The 14987-nt window shown below is 37.5% G+C and overlaps 2 protein-coding genes across 2 annotated transcripts; one reads left to right on the forward strand and one right to left on the reverse strand.

The window, feature by feature from the left end:
* Positions 1–1401: 1401 nt before the first annotated feature.
* crtap (cartilage associated protein) lies at positions 1402–6662 on the reverse strand. The gene is made up of 7 exons (XM_083523210.1): positions 6112–6662; positions 5171–5320; positions 4517–4688; positions 3824–3952; positions 3492–3637; positions 3302–3385; positions 1402–1721 (listed from the first exon to the last, which is right to left on the reverse strand). The coding sequence occupies exons 1-7, from the start codon at positions 6565–6567 to the stop codon at positions 1671–1673; spliced, it is 1188 nt and encodes a 395-aa protein (XP_083379336.1). The 5' UTR covers positions 6568–6662; the 3' UTR covers positions 1402–1670.
* Positions 6663–7988: 1326 nt separating this feature from the next.
* fkbp9 (FKBP prolyl isomerase 9) lies at positions 7989–13954 on the forward strand. The gene is made up of 10 exons (XM_083523235.1): positions 7989–8381; positions 8906–9051; positions 9958–10147; positions 10228–10373; positions 10832–11021; positions 11411–11556; positions 11815–12001; positions 12091–12236; positions 13262–13425; positions 13514–13954. The coding sequence occupies exons 1-10, from the start codon at positions 8176–8178 to the stop codon at positions 13691–13693; spliced, it is 1701 nt and encodes a 566-aa protein (XP_083379361.1). The 5' UTR covers positions 7989–8175; the 3' UTR covers positions 13694–13954.
* The last annotated feature ends 1033 nt before the right edge of the window (positions 13955–14987 follow it).

Genomic DNA, 14987 nt, shown 5'->3' on the forward strand with positions numbered 1-14987 from the left:
CCAATATGACACAAAGCCTTTATTTACGATCATAGTTGGTGCTATTATTTAGCAAATATGATTTGCCAGAGCTGATATCAACTTGCCTGTGAATACTTCTCAATGTTGTGCACCAGTTTCTATCTAGTATTGGTCTGTTTTCTATTACACAACAGCTCCATTTGTACACCAAGTACCTGTAGACTAATTTCCTGACACGTCCCTGTGACTAGGCAGACTCCCAGCGTGTTACTAGTAATACGTTTGATAGTGACATTCTTTAATTAAGTACATAGGCATGCTATATCACTGCACATATTTAAGCTAAAATTGATTTATAGTCTGCAGGTATAATGGCCTTTTCCTACAATGATCTTTTTGCCTGTTATTTTTTTTTAATTTTGCCTATGAAATTATATGCATGTTTTGATCAATGACATTTCCTTTTAGGATTTTGTGATGTATCAGGACATTTATCAGAATATTACAAATTTATCAGTGTTTAATACATCTTCAGAGAGAAGCTTTAAGCTTTATTATAGCATCTGACTGCTGCACTTGTGTGACAAACTAACTTAACAACTACAAATAAAATCCACTTAATTAATTTGCATTGTTTTTTTTCATTTATGTTCTTGGAAATTGTATACATACTGTCAAATAATTATAAGTATGAAATAAGTATAAAAAAGTATACATAAAACTGAGAAAATCCATGGTTCAAGTAAAAAAAAAAAAAAGCAAGCATAGTAACAGGAGAAACAGAGACTCATTTTGAAGTGTTTGAACATGGAGCATCTGTGCAGTTTATCACACCAATGTAAGAAACATTCACAGAGCGAGAGAGAGAGAGAGAGAGAGAGAGAGAGAGAGAGAGAGAGAGAGAGTGTCATGGGTCAGCGTTTCAGGCAGAAATTAGGGTTTATGTGTGTCGGTATGTGTCTAAGTACACATTCACATCTAAAGTTTAAACGTTTGAACATAAGCTTCAGTGTTTAGTCTTCTGCTGGTATATGTAGTCAGGTTATTTTAGGATCTGTGCTCTTCATTTTGTGCATGAGTCAAGGAATTTGGTGCCTTAGTGTGTACTTCCAAATTTGTAATTGACTTTTTCCAAAATGCCAGACAACCTTAAAAGACATCCGATGATTTAAATCATTAAATTCGATAATCTGATATGCCCATTTAACAAAATTAATTAAACCTGGGTCAGATTCTAATACAAAATTTAAACAAAACAAAAAACATATAAATTATAGACTTATTTACAAAATGACAGGTCCCAGATTGTATTGATGCACTCAAGTAATATTTTGGGGGGAAATTTGTAGGAGTTTTTGATATTTTGGATATTTTGTTATTTGAGTTATACTGCAACTACACTAAACTGTGTATATGCAGTGAGCAAAGAATACAGCAGAAATTTTTTATTTATTCCAAAACAACAAACTCATTTTTTATTCATTCTTCTGAAATACAGTGATTTTACTGTAAGACACCATGGAAGAAATTATTATCAAAATGTGTTTGGTACATTATTATCAAAATGTATTTGGTACATAAACAATAAAAAAGCACCCTATTGCCCAAAATAAATACAAACGTATCCTGGAAAAAAATCATAGTTCACAAAATTGTCTTGTTCCAATGCCGACTCTGTTGTCTTCAGTGCATAAGATATTAATTTATTACTACTCATTTTCATCATCAAGAAACTCGTCTAGAAACTCCAGAACTTCTCCCTGAAAAAGAGAAAGAGCACTTTTATCAAAGTCGACTTTCATGGTTGTGGTTTCATGATGAGCTGCTAAAAGGACAGTGAAAATTCGTCTCTCCCTCAAAATATTACACAAGTGTACACTGCACCCTAATGGCTAAAAGTGTCAAGGAGGTAGGAAATATCTCACACTGAACAGAGGTGGAGGGAATTGAGATCTAGCAAAGATCTAGTACTATCATTTGGTGAAAATGCGAATTGGATTATGGAATAATGAGGATTAAATTAATGATGAACCATCCGGATAAACATCCTGATGAAAGATTCCATATAACATAGGTTGCTTCTTTTCCTAAAATAGCAAGTCACATAATGTTTATAATGTTCCAATTGCAAAAAAGCATAGGGATAAAACTGTATTCATTATAGGGATAAAATGTATATTGTACAATATATCCCTAGTAAAGTTATCTTGTTTTACATGCATTAAAATAACTTACTTTCTTTTCTGAAGACTTTCACATGTCAGATAACAAAAGTCACTTATAAAGTTGTTTTATCAGTGACTATTGGTGTTGTCAGTGACTATTGGTGTTGTCAGTGACTATTGACTTATTATAAAAAGAGTCATAGGAGACTCCTTCAACAAATCCAAAATAAATGTGTCTTTATAGTGACCATGAATATATTCATGATAACATGAAGTTTTTTATTGATTTACCTAAGGGCCACTATAGAAATCAAGCTTTCATATACTATACACTAGAGCTACTGCTATCGATTATTTTAGTAATCCAGTATTCTACCGATTATTCCAACGATAAATCAAGTAATCGGATACCTATTCTTTATTAAAAAGCAATACTAAATATACAAGAGGAAATAATACGGGTCTCTTAAAATGGATTAGTAATTCGTTTCCTTTTTAGAAAAAATTTTAATTTTATTGCTAATACTGCATACGATTTTGTAAACATCCAACATATAAACGAGGCTCCTCTGCTTTATCTGTCTTGTTCCGTCTCCTCCAGAGCTGGTTGTTAGACAGAGATCTTTCCAGGGATTGGAGGTTTAGTTTGATATCTTGCGATTCTATCGATTGTAGCCGGTTTAATTTTTAAAGTGTACAGTTTTATTGCACCATAGAGGGGGTGACCCTGCCCGATTGGCTAGAGAAAGTCAGAATTGCAAGAAAAAATGTCAGAATTATGAGGGGAAAAAAGTCAGAATTGTGGGAAATAAAAGTCAGAATTGCAAGAAATAAAGTCAGGATTGCAAGAGAAAAAAACAGAATTGCGAGAGAAAAAAAAATTTCAGAATTGCCAGAAGTAAAGTTGGAATTGTGAGAAAAAAGTCAGAATTAGGCAAAAAAAAAATTTTTAGATGGCAGAAACAGGTTTCCATTGTTAGTGCTTATAATGTTGATGCCCTGGAATAGAACCCGCAAAGCTGTTTTTACACTTCTGTGCCATTCTTTTTTATTTACAGTAAACGTATTTGTTAAGTTTATAGTGAACTCAAAATATATAAAGTGAGTTAAACATTTTGTCTTATGAATGGTTATTAACTAAACTTAAACACAACTATTGAGTCTTCTCTGCTCACCTCATCATCCTGCTGCAGGTTTTCTTTGGCAAATATTAACATCTGCAGCTGTAGTGTGGTCTGATTGTGGTATCGTATTGCCTCCTGTAAACAGGACGAAGAAATTGCGACAGTACTCTTATTTCAAAGATTAAGGAAAAAATGTCTTTATATATTTTATTGTGCTTGTATGAGTGCAGGAAACACTGACAGATCTGGGTAGGAAGTCCTCATCAGAAAGACCCAACTTCTTTTTGTGATACTGATAATAATCAACATTGTTCTTCATCACATCGTCTTTAGGGTCAAAGAGCAAGTAGCTTGCAACACATGGCACCGCATTCTTTAAGTCATTCACTGTGGCAGAGATAACACACACACACACACACACACGCGCGCACACACACACGCGCGCACACACACACGCGCGCACACACACACGCGCGCACACAAACCAGTCAGTAATAAAACAAAATTCATTAGAATATGACTTTTGGACACTGAATATTTGGGTGTACAGACTAAATGGCAGTTTTGGCTTACATTTATAATAGGCAAACTGAAGGTAGTGATACATAGTTGCCACAAACTTCTCCACAACATATCCACCAACGACTGGCGTCAGATCGCTCTCACATCGAACCTTTCGTTCAAGAACCTCGAAATAGTGATCTAAAGAAAGCGTAAATTGGATGAGAACATTACATGACATTGCAGATATTTAAAAATATGGACACATACCATACAATAAGATGCAGACTGGTTAAAATTCAAGCAAAAACAAGTGAGGGGAATGTCGTTATTGCATGGTTTGAGTCCAATTGTTTCCTCAGAGGTAACTCTAACTGATTTACTCTTGTAAATCAACACAATGAATGATCACCTTAATTTTATGACCAAAAAACATTTTCTTCTGATAGGGGTGGACATTCCCAGATGCACAGGGCACACGGGTTAATGGAATGGCTTGATAAGCATGAAAATGATGTAAAGCATATGAAATGGCTTTCATGGTACATCACAATCATCTATGGGAAATTTTAGATAAATGTGTCAAATAACCCACTCCATCACCACCATCAAAACCATTGCTGTTCCCATTACAGTTCCAGGAACCCTGGACAATCTGTCCCTGTGGCTACTGGTGGGCCAAAACCCTAAAAAGACACTACTTCTATTTTTTTTCTACGACTTCCTTACTTTGTGGAATGTGTAATAATTGAAGTGTTAACCAACCTGCAATTGAGGGGTAAAAATCTTTAAATTCTTTAATCTCCCGAGAACCCTCTGAGCCAGCAATACATTCATCATAAGCCTTGAAGAAGTCTTGGAGTGCCAGCTCCATATCAGACACAGACGTTCGGTAATTATCCCCATTATATGCCCGCACTGCTCGAATAAACAGCATCTGCACCAGTATAAGAAAACACAACACACAAAACACAAACATCTGTCATATAATAACTAATTAAAACTGACATCATTTAAAAGTGACATCAGAGTTTCAGCAAGGCCCTTAATCCTGTGTATTTAAGGGGACATCACTGGGAAATGCAAAGAAAATATTTCACTGTGCTGTAGTGTACTTCACAAGTTTTTTTTTACCTTTTATGTATAAGTATCTGTGGTAGCTCAATGGTAAAGGCATTGCACTCTGGATTGAAAGGTCACAAATTCAAAAGCCAGCAGCAAGCTACCACTGCTGAGCCCTTGAGCAAGGCCCCTAACCCTCAATTGATCAGTTGTAAGTTACTCTGGATAAAGGCGTCTGACAAATGCTATAAATGTAATCTGTGAAAATGTTTATGCTTTAATAGCAATTTCATCAAAATGCCCATCACCCGTTTAAACAGTGTGAATGAGATGTGCGAGTGTCTATTTGTGTCTTGCCTCATATGACTTGGTCTCCACATCTTTAAGGTACTCTTCAGCGCCAGGTAAACTCTTGTAGAAATTTATATTCCTCTGCATCATCTCATCATCAGGATGCTTCACCATGAAGGTGTGTGCAGCAGACACTGCTTTTGCCAGGTTATTGCTCTGAAACACATGAAACCATCTCGCATATTGGATTATCGTTTTTAAACAAAGCAAAGGCAAGCATAAATGTACAAATGGTCTAACTTATAATAACGCTTACTTTCCACATTCATTAGTTTGAGCCAGATGATGTGAATACCATTTATGTAATGCAAATCCTGAAAATGCTGATATAGACAAGATACCAGAGTCCAGTTACTATGGGTACTGTTACTGATTGGAAAGTTGAGAGTTTAAGCCTCAGTGATGAGAAGCTGCCACTCCTGGGCCCTCGAGCAAGGCCGTTAACACACAGTCACTGTGCTTCAGGTGCACTGTATCATGGGCTGACTCCAGCTTCCTACCATCACTAGGATATGCGAAAAAAAAGAATTGCACTGTGCTGTATTGTGTTCCAGCAAAAAAGCCCTCCTTATTTTTTGCTATGGTGCAAGTAAAGGTGAAAAAAATTATATCCACAATGTTTCAGGGCCAAAATGAATTAATTAAAAATAAGTATATATAATATATGAAATGCATTCCCCTTTGAAAGTTTTGGGCCAGCTGGTGTGAGTAGGCCCCGGCTCTTTAATGCATCAAGAACAAGTGGAATGTTGAAAACCTAGGTCAGTTTCCATAAGGACATTACTTCTAAATAGGAAGGCTGTGTATCAGAGGACTCCTCTACATATTCTAGACTCTACATATTCTAGACTCTACATATTCTAGACTCTACATATTCTAGACTCTACATATTCTAGACTGGCATCAAACAGCAATGTAGCTGGTAACCAATGGTGCACTGTTCATACCTTAAAGTAGGCAAACTGCAGGTATTTGTAAGGTTCTCGTCTCTCAAACTGGTCCAGGGTTTCTCTGCTGGGGAGAGTCTGGCGAAAGGCAGGGAGGCCCTGCTTGCAGCGCTTCAGACACTGCGCGCGTTTCATCACGTTCCCAAAAGCGCGCAGCTCGGGGAAGTCGGAAAAGCGCTCCTCCGTGTCCAAACGCGCCGAGCTGCAGTTTAGATTGCAGAAAGCCTCGCTGTCGCGGAGAAGACGGTGCAGGCGAAGGCTTACCTCCAGATACTCCACAGTCTCCGGCCATTTCTCCGTGCTGTACTGGTCCAGCGCGTGCCTGTACGCCGAGTCCAGCGGCATGAGCTCGTGACGTGGAAAGCTGCGGAAGCTGTACTTCTCATACTGAGCTTGAACAGCCGGGAAAAAGCCGAGAACCAGAACGAAAGTTATACATTGGTACAAAAGGGCCATTTTGGGTCTAATGTATGCGACTTACTGAACGGATCTGAGTTGGCACAAGTTGAGGAGAGTCGAGGAACTGGGCTGGGGGGTTGCCAGGTTGAGAGATATCGCGATAAAACTGCTACCGTTTCTGCTTGTCGACATGCCATCTGTTGTGTAAAATTTGCTTACATCGATTAAAGCAATGCAGGTTCTTAGAATGAGATTTAAACACTTAAATATCACAAATCAAAGTGGGCTTGAAATCAAATCACTACAAAAGTGTGTATGTGTGTGTTTTTTTATTTGTTTTTTGTTGTTGTTTTTGAGAAAATATGCATGAATGTCAATCAGATTTCAGATTGGTGTGGGTATAATATTTACATCTGGCAACCCGGACAACTCCCCCTCTCCACGTCTGCACGGTCTACGCTGCTCCCTTCCCCCCCTTCACTGCAGGAATTCAGGTTGCAGTGCTTTTCACTATAAAGCGAAACCAAACATCTTTTAACCATTTTCTACAATCCAAAATTATGACCTAAAGCGAATATTTGCTTTTGTTTGGATAATCCGAAACAGTATTTAATAGCGGGACTGTATTTAGTTGTATTAATTGTAAAAGTTGACTTTGGGATCAGGGACATTGGGACTGCGATCATCATTAAAGAAGTGTGATGAAGACAGTAGTTTGTCGTGAAACACGGGGCCTGCAAAAGATCGGACTTTTTTTTTTCGGTCTCTAAAATTAAACCCTCACCCGACCTCCATCCGAGAATTGCCCTTTCACTCCCCCCCATTATGTGCCACGTTGGAAGCGCTGCTCTGTTTTACGCGTTTCCGTTTAACACTCAACCCCCCAGTACAGTGAGACTGGAGACAGTGGGGAGCTGGGGAATGCTGGAGTTCTGAGATGTGAAGGAGCTTTAGGTAATGGGGGAGCTTCCTCTCGTTTTGATGGGCGTTTTCTCTTAGGAGTCGCTTCATTTTAAACAACTCTTTTAAACTAGTCAGAAGAATCGATTCACAGGCGAGCAACGAGCTTTCAGCAATAACAGCGAATTAAACCCAAAATACAGTGTCATTCATTAATATTACACCTGGGATTTAGTTCATGACTAAATAACTACATGGTTTTCTCCATAAGGGGGGATTATTAGCTTATTAAAAATAAACGAGAAAGACATAAAAATCAGGAAAGTGTTACAGTAAAAAACACAGTGAACCACAGGAACACCACAAGACCAATAAACGGGAAGGACCAAAATAAATACATTTTATATATATATATATATATATATATATATATATATATATATATATATATATATATATATATATATATATATATATATATATATATAAATCAGGGAAGGTTGTGCTTAATTAATGTTGGATAGTAGTGACACGCGCAACTCCGAACCATGAATCAAATGATTTACTTTGAAAGAATCGGTTCGTTAAATCTCGTCGCTGTACTCTCTCTGGTTTGAGGGCTGGTCTCTGCTCTACCACGTCTACAAATCTGCGCCAAACGCCTGCTCCACATCCCCCCTTTCCTTTCTCTACTCACCCAGGCGCAAAGATCGGAGACAAGCAGGGCCTGTTTGATTTTGCAAACCAGAACAGAAAGATTTGCTTATGATGATTCGGTTCATGGTGAGGATGATTTTCCTCGCCTTTCTGGTCACTTTTGTGGCATGTAATGCTCCACCGGTCCCGTTAGACGACATCATCATAGAGAAGACTTTCGTCCCGGAGCGTTGCGACCGAGAGGTGAAGTCTGGAGACTTCGTCCGGTATCATTACCACGGCATGTTTCCGGACGGCAAGAAATTTGACTCCAGGTCAGTAGATGCACTGATGTTCTTAATTACATGTTCGATGAAAGTCAGATGTTTGCTCCATCCATCCAGCTTCATCTAACAGAGTGTATGTTAAGTGGAGTTCAGCCACGCAGGCAGATGAGCATGAACAGATGAGCTTCACCAGGCTGAGGAAAGTTATGAGAATCTGTTCATCTACGACAACGTTGAGACACAAACGCTTTAAAGAATGAATGAACTGAGCAACAAGTTAATGCACTACAGGAGTGAATGCTTGAGATTGATTTTTACAGCTCAATACTGGTAGATGGAGGTGATCAAACTGCACCAGTTTCATTCCTCGAATCAGAAGTCAGAAACTGAGTGCTTATTATTATTAGTTTCTATAAAAGCACATTGTAGAATCTTGTGTGCCTTGCTGTAATACAAAGTCACACAAATTGCCCTAAAACATAACAGTTTGCAACTTATATTTAACAATGACAATACCACAATGAAGTCATATACTAAGAGACCCTATTTTACCTAATGTTGTGTATTTGCAGTTATGATCGTGGCAGCACTTACAACGTGTATGTTGGCCGGAAACAGCTGATTGCCGGGATGGACAAAGCATTACTGGGCATGTGCGTGAACGAGAGACGTCTTGTTAAAATCCCTCCACAGCTTGCCTATGGGAAGGACGGATATGGTAATTTTATATTCTTCTTCATATTACTGGTCTCACTAATGTGTTCTGTTTTGTTGTGTTGTGGGTTAATGGGAGCATGTTATGACTCCCTTTACCTCTTATCTGGTACAAGTATCCAATGCCTAAGCTATTGCTCATGGAGCCATATTGCTCATGTGTCTGTGTATGTATGTGTGTACATGTGTGGTGGGAAGTGGTTCTTCAAGAGGGGACGATGTTTATGTAAACCTGGGATGAGGACAAATGTTGGGGGTTGGGAGCAGATAACAGCTGGGGTGTGGACTGCTGAAGGCAGTGATTATGTAAAGGTATTTGTAAAGACATGTTAGTACAAGTTGTGAAAAAAAAACTTGCATCCAGAAAAAAGTATTTATGCAATTGGGTGACATTGGCTTAATTAATTATGGCAGGAAGTTTTGGCTCAGAAATGACAGGAGATTCCCAAGCAAGCAAAGGCTTTTATTCTAAACAACCTATAATTGGAGTCTTATATAGTCATGGTTCTCCCTCCATGCTACGTTCTGTTCAAAACACATGTTCAAGTTGATGCTTCTCCTAAAGTACAAATGATCCCAGTTCTGATTTTTAGGTTTTATTAATTTATTAAATTAATAAAATTTAATAAAATTAAAGTGCAAAACACACACCACTACACATTGTTGAGAGTATGCATGGCAACACATTAGTTTGAAATCATGCTATATATGTAGAAAAGGGCATGAAAACCTTTCATAGTGCATGTGCATTCACAAAACTCCATTGTCTGGCAAATTTCCTGTTGCAAACAAAATTGGATTAGCTAAGTCAAGACCATTTGTAAGGCTTTAGAAATAAAGGAGTCTGTGATAGGGTTTATTTTAAAAAGGCTTTGCTGATTTGTATAACCAAGCACTGCTTCCTCATCAGGTGACATCATCCCCGCTGATTCAATCCTGCACTTTGATGTGCTTTTGCTTGATATCTGGAACACAGAAGACAAGGTGCAGGTTAAAACTTACTACATGCCAGAGAAGTGTGGTCGAACTGTGCAGGTCTCTGACTATGTACGCTACCACTACAATGGCACTCTGCTTGACGGCACACTCTTCGACTCTAGGTAAGCGAGACAGCAAGAATTGCTGTGCAGCTCGGTTGTGTACATGCGTGTGCTTAGTATGCTTTTTATTCTTATTATAGTCACACACGCATGAGGACGTATGACACATATGTGGGGATTGGCTGGCTGATTGCTGGCATGGATCAAGGTCTTTTGGGAATGTGCGTGGGAGAGAAACGCATAATCACTATGCCACCGTCACTTGGCTACGGAGAACACGGAGATGGTGAATATTCTTCCAGTGCTGAAATTAAACATCTGAGCATCTTAAAACAATATAATAGATGTGTTAACTAGTGCAAATTCAGATTTAGATTTTTTTTTGCACAATAGATTTACTTAGTAAACATTCTGAACCTACTTTTGTTCAGTCATGACATAACCACATCTAATTGGACTGTGCATGTTGCACAAGGAAGAAGATGTAGTTAAAAGTATGTGTCTTATCTAAACTGTTACAACCAGCATAGATTGCTACTGTTATTTAATGCGCACCATTAACTTTGCTTCTTGCATTTTGGAAAATTCACATAGCTTTACAATTTCTCATGTCTCTCACATCTGCCATGTTAGCTTGGTTGGAATTCACAACTTCATTAGGGGAAACTTTTTATTTTTTTGGTGTGAAATTCCTTTCCAAACTCAGAAAATGATTGATCTCTCTCACTCTCAAACACTCTACAGGTAGTGACATCCCTGGCCAGGCTTCTCTAGTATTTGACGTTGTTCTGTTGGATCTTCATAACCCTAAAGATGAGATTACAGTGGAGATTGAAAGTGTACCAGATTCCTGCCAACGCAAGAGTAAGGAGGGAGATTTCATGCGATACCACTATAACGGGACCCTGCTGGATGGAACCCATTTTGACTCCAGGTAATTGAAAAACAACGAAAATGTAAAGCATATACAGTATAGTCTATTCAACAGGCAACTCAACATACATACCTGTTAATGTGCACCATATTCGTATGCTTTGCATTAAAACATCATTAGCAATGACAACAATAATAATAACAATAATAATAATAATAATAGTAATAATACACTAAACAAGATTACCGGTAATTAAAAAATTAATTGAAACCAAATTTGAAGAGAATTAACTAAAACAACAAATAGTAAAATGACAAATATTGAATAAGATGAATAAATCAGATAAAGAGTAAAATAGAGATTTATTTGGTTTGAATAAAAATGAACTAAAACTTAAACTTATAATGCTAAAAGTGTGTCACAAAAGTATATTAATATTTGTGTTGCAGCTATTCAAGGAATCACACATATGATACATACATTGGGAAAGGCTATGTGATTGCTGGGATGGACCAGGGCCTTTTGGGGGTGTGTGTCGGAGAGCGCAGAAGAATTATTATCCCACCACATCTGGCTTATGGAGAAGAAGGAACAGGTTTGTTACATTATTGTGAATTAGGAGGATTCTTAAAATTGGTACTCCATGGCAGAAGCAGCTACATCCAGATTTACACTGCTGTATGTCCTATGCTTTCTAGGTCATTCTCCCAAAGAGGATTATTGTTTCTTATATATAATTATGTTGTGTCACACTTAACTCAATTTTCCGTGTTTTACACTATAGGCTTATTTTGCACTTCAGATATCTTTCAGTTTGTAACTTCTTCTTTCATTCTTACTGGCCGTGTGTTAGGCACTAAGATCCCTGGGTCTGCTGTGCTGGTGTTTGACGTCCACATTATTGACTTCCACAACCCCTCTGACACAGTGCAGATCATCAGCGATAAGCCGGGGAAATGCAACTACACCACTAAACGTGGTGATTTTGTGAAATACCACTATAACGCGTCACTTATGGATGGCACTTTTATTGATGCTTCGTAAGTAACAAACACATACAGTACATGGATTTGCTGTGTTGTTGTTTTGAACTTTTTATCTGACAAACTGTGTTTAAATATGTGTGTAGTTACAGTTATGGGAAGACATATGATGTGGTTCTGGGAGCAGGACAGGTGATTCTGGGTATGGAGCAGGCCCTGCTGGAAATGTGTGTGGGGGAGAAACGCAAAGTAGTTGTACCTCCTCATCTGGGCTATGGAGAAAGGGGAGTGGGTAAGTCACTCTTTCATTTAGTAAAATCCAAAAAAGGGTACATTGTCTCTGCTCTGCTATTGAGCTTAGCTTCAGTTTAGTATTCATGCTTCCTTCAGATAAACACTTCTGCCAAATTAACAACTGCAATATGATTTTCACACACACACACACACACACACACACACACACACACACACACACACACACACACACACACACACACACACACACACACACACTGATACACCATGTGACTGGTAAGTGATGGTTTATTGTGTTTCTGCTTATTTATTATGAACAGCTTGGTTGCTGGCAATTATTATTTTGGATCTAAAACTTTCCATAGGTAAAACACTTTGGAAATATCAAAATGCCCCACATTTAATTTAAACAAACAAACAAACAAACAAATAAATACAACACAGCTTAATTTTAAATGCTTAATTATCCATTAAAAGTACCACAACATTTTCAGCATCTATAAACCACCTCATTGTTTATGTAGCTCACAAATCTAAGAGAATTTCCCTCGGAAATCTAATATATAACGTTAAAGGACTTTGTTTGATAGGCTGTTTATTTTCCCCATTTAATCAAGACTATGGTGAAATTATAAAAACTGCATATCAAAGGTTAAATTAGTTTATTTCACTATAGACATTTCCTTGTCAAGTACACAGTATAGTGTATTGTATAATATGCAAAGTACACATTTTTTGTGGCAGCCCTGTGGTCATGATTCTGACTGCAATACTTGAGAGAACCAGCAGAGAGCGATCAAACTGTATCTGTAATTCTGTATGGTGCTATGGGTGGTCAGTGATTGCTCTCAATGTGGCAGTGCTTCAAAACAATGACAAAGCTAAAGTGCAATGCAATCAGCAATTAAATTAATTTCAAACACAAAGGCAGGGATCAATTTTAAGAAAATTGAGCACCCAACATTTCTCACCTCAGTCCTAATTGGAAAAATTAAGAATACCGTTTAAGAAATCCACAGTTTCACATAAGGAATCTACAGTAATATAATTCAATGTGTGTAGATGGAGAAGTCCCTGGGAGTGCAGTGCTGGTGTTTAATATCAAGCTGGTCAGTGTGGAGGAAGGTCTTCCTGAGGGCTACATGTTTATATGGAATGATGAAGTGTCACCCAATCTCTTCAGTGACATGGACAAAAACAAGGATCTACAAGTGGATCTCACTGAGGTATAGACCTTTTGATAAAAATTTTGTGTGTGTGTACTAGATATACTTATACATGTATGTTGAGTCTGAATAATCTTTCTCTCCCTAGTTTTCAGACTACATCCTGCTTCAAGTGGAAGAAGGCAAAGGTCGTCTGGCTCCAGGCTTTGACCCTCAGCGTATCATTGAGAACATGTATAGCAACCAGGACCGCAATAAGGATGGACAGATCACTGCAGAGGAGTTGAAACTAAAGGCAGAAGAAGCAGCTACTCATGATGAGTTATGATAACACATTCAGGGATTGAAATTAACAGGATTGTATGTGTCTGAATAGTAAAGTAGGGGTGTAGGTTGGGAACGGGTAAAGGATATGATACATTCAGCATTCTGAATAGATGGTGCTGTTTGGAGTGAGTGTTATGTATGTGAGAGATGATTGGATGTTTGAATGGACGTGTGTCTGCGTGTGATTATTTTAAAGTGCCAAAAATATGTTTGATCTTTTTTTTTAAAAACCTTCCCTTTAATAAACACATTCCAAACCCCAGTGTACTCTCTTGTGGCTTTATTCATGCATTTAGAGATTTCATCCACAAATGTGCAATACCCAATCACCTTATTCAAGCATACCTAAAATATTAAGGTACGCAAAGCAGGGAGGTGCTTAGTGGTTAAGGCATCAGACTTTCAATCTGAAGGTTGTGTGTTCAGACCCCAGTCACAACTGGGGCCCTGAGCCATGCCCTGAACCCCATAGCTGATCAATTGTATTAATTTGAAAACATGTAAGTGACTTTGGGTAAGGATGTATACCGTAAATGTAATTGGTTAATTAGTCATTTATCTTCATCCTTTGATTAGCTTAACCAATCTAACTATTATTTAAATGTGAAAAGAAACTGGAGAATCTAGAAGAAACTCACGTTTGCATGGGGAAAACATTCAAAGCTCTATTGTATAAAAAGCAATAAATCAACTTCAAATGTAATTAGGAGCTTTTGAATGAAATCTTTATTCAGATCCACAAAATGATGTTGCTGAGTATTAAGTGTGTGTTCAGTGAAATTATATAATATAATATATATATATTGATTAATGTGTTCATATAATTAGTGTAAAATACTGCTCATTGATTTTTACTTTCTCTGACCTTATAACACTATGAAAATCAAACCTAGATTATGACCTACCTTTGTTATCAGGTCATGACTCACTACTTGTGATAGACTCATTAGTTAGAAGGGAATTTTTCTATATAAGATTGGACACAATTACTAAAATGATAATGCTAGCTATTTAAAAAAAAAAAAAAAACTAAATAGTTCTGATTAGTTGAATGTTGGAGGTCCACAACATTTGGTATTTTCTCTTCCTCTTAGAGAAATAAGACCCACAAAAAAGGTTTTGGTTTAAATCATTGGAACATTGCTTACTGCATTGTTATATTGTCATACAGTACATACTTTAGACCATTTTCACACAGAACAAATAAAGACTATGTGCAAAACAGATATTGATATTGATATTGTAACATGATCGACAAGCTTTTTTAAACAGTTAAACAGAACAGTTCTAAGAAA

The sequence above is a fragment of the Silurus aristotelis genome (assembly GCF_946808225.1).
Source record: "Silurus aristotelis genome assembly, chromosome: 21".
Lineage (NCBI taxonomy): Eukaryota > Metazoa > Chordata > Actinopteri > Siluriformes > Siluridae > Silurus > Silurus aristotelis.

What these genes read in the sequence shown, in the direction of transcription:
- crtap (XM_083523210.1), bottom strand. Translation starts at nt 6,567, where the DNA reads ATGGCCCTTTTGTACCAATGTATAACTTTCGTTCTGGTTCTCGGCTTT. An exon ending in TCAGTTTGCCTATTATAAAT is followed by an intron (nt 3,638 to 3,823) that starts GTAAGCCAAAAC and finishes TCTCTGCCACAG; the next exon opens with TGAATGACTTAAAGAATGCG. An exon ending in AGGACTTCCTACCCAGATCT is followed by an intron (nt 3,386 to 3,491) that starts GTCAGTGTTTCC and finishes TCCTGTTTACAG; the next exon opens with GAGGCAATACGATACCACAA.
- fkbp9 (XM_083523235.1), top strand. Translation starts at nt 8,176, where the DNA reads ATGATGATTCGGTTCATGGTGAGGATGATTTTCCTCGCCTTTCTGGTC. An exon ending in GGCAAGAAATTTGACTCCAG is followed by an intron (nt 8,382 to 8,905) that starts GTCAGTAGATGC and finishes GTGTATTTGCAG; the next exon opens with TTATGATCGTGGCAGCACTT. An exon ending in GGCACACTCTTCGACTCTAG is followed by an intron (nt 10,148 to 10,227) that starts GTAAGCGAGACA and finishes TTCTTATTATAG; the next exon opens with TCACACACGCATGAGGACGT.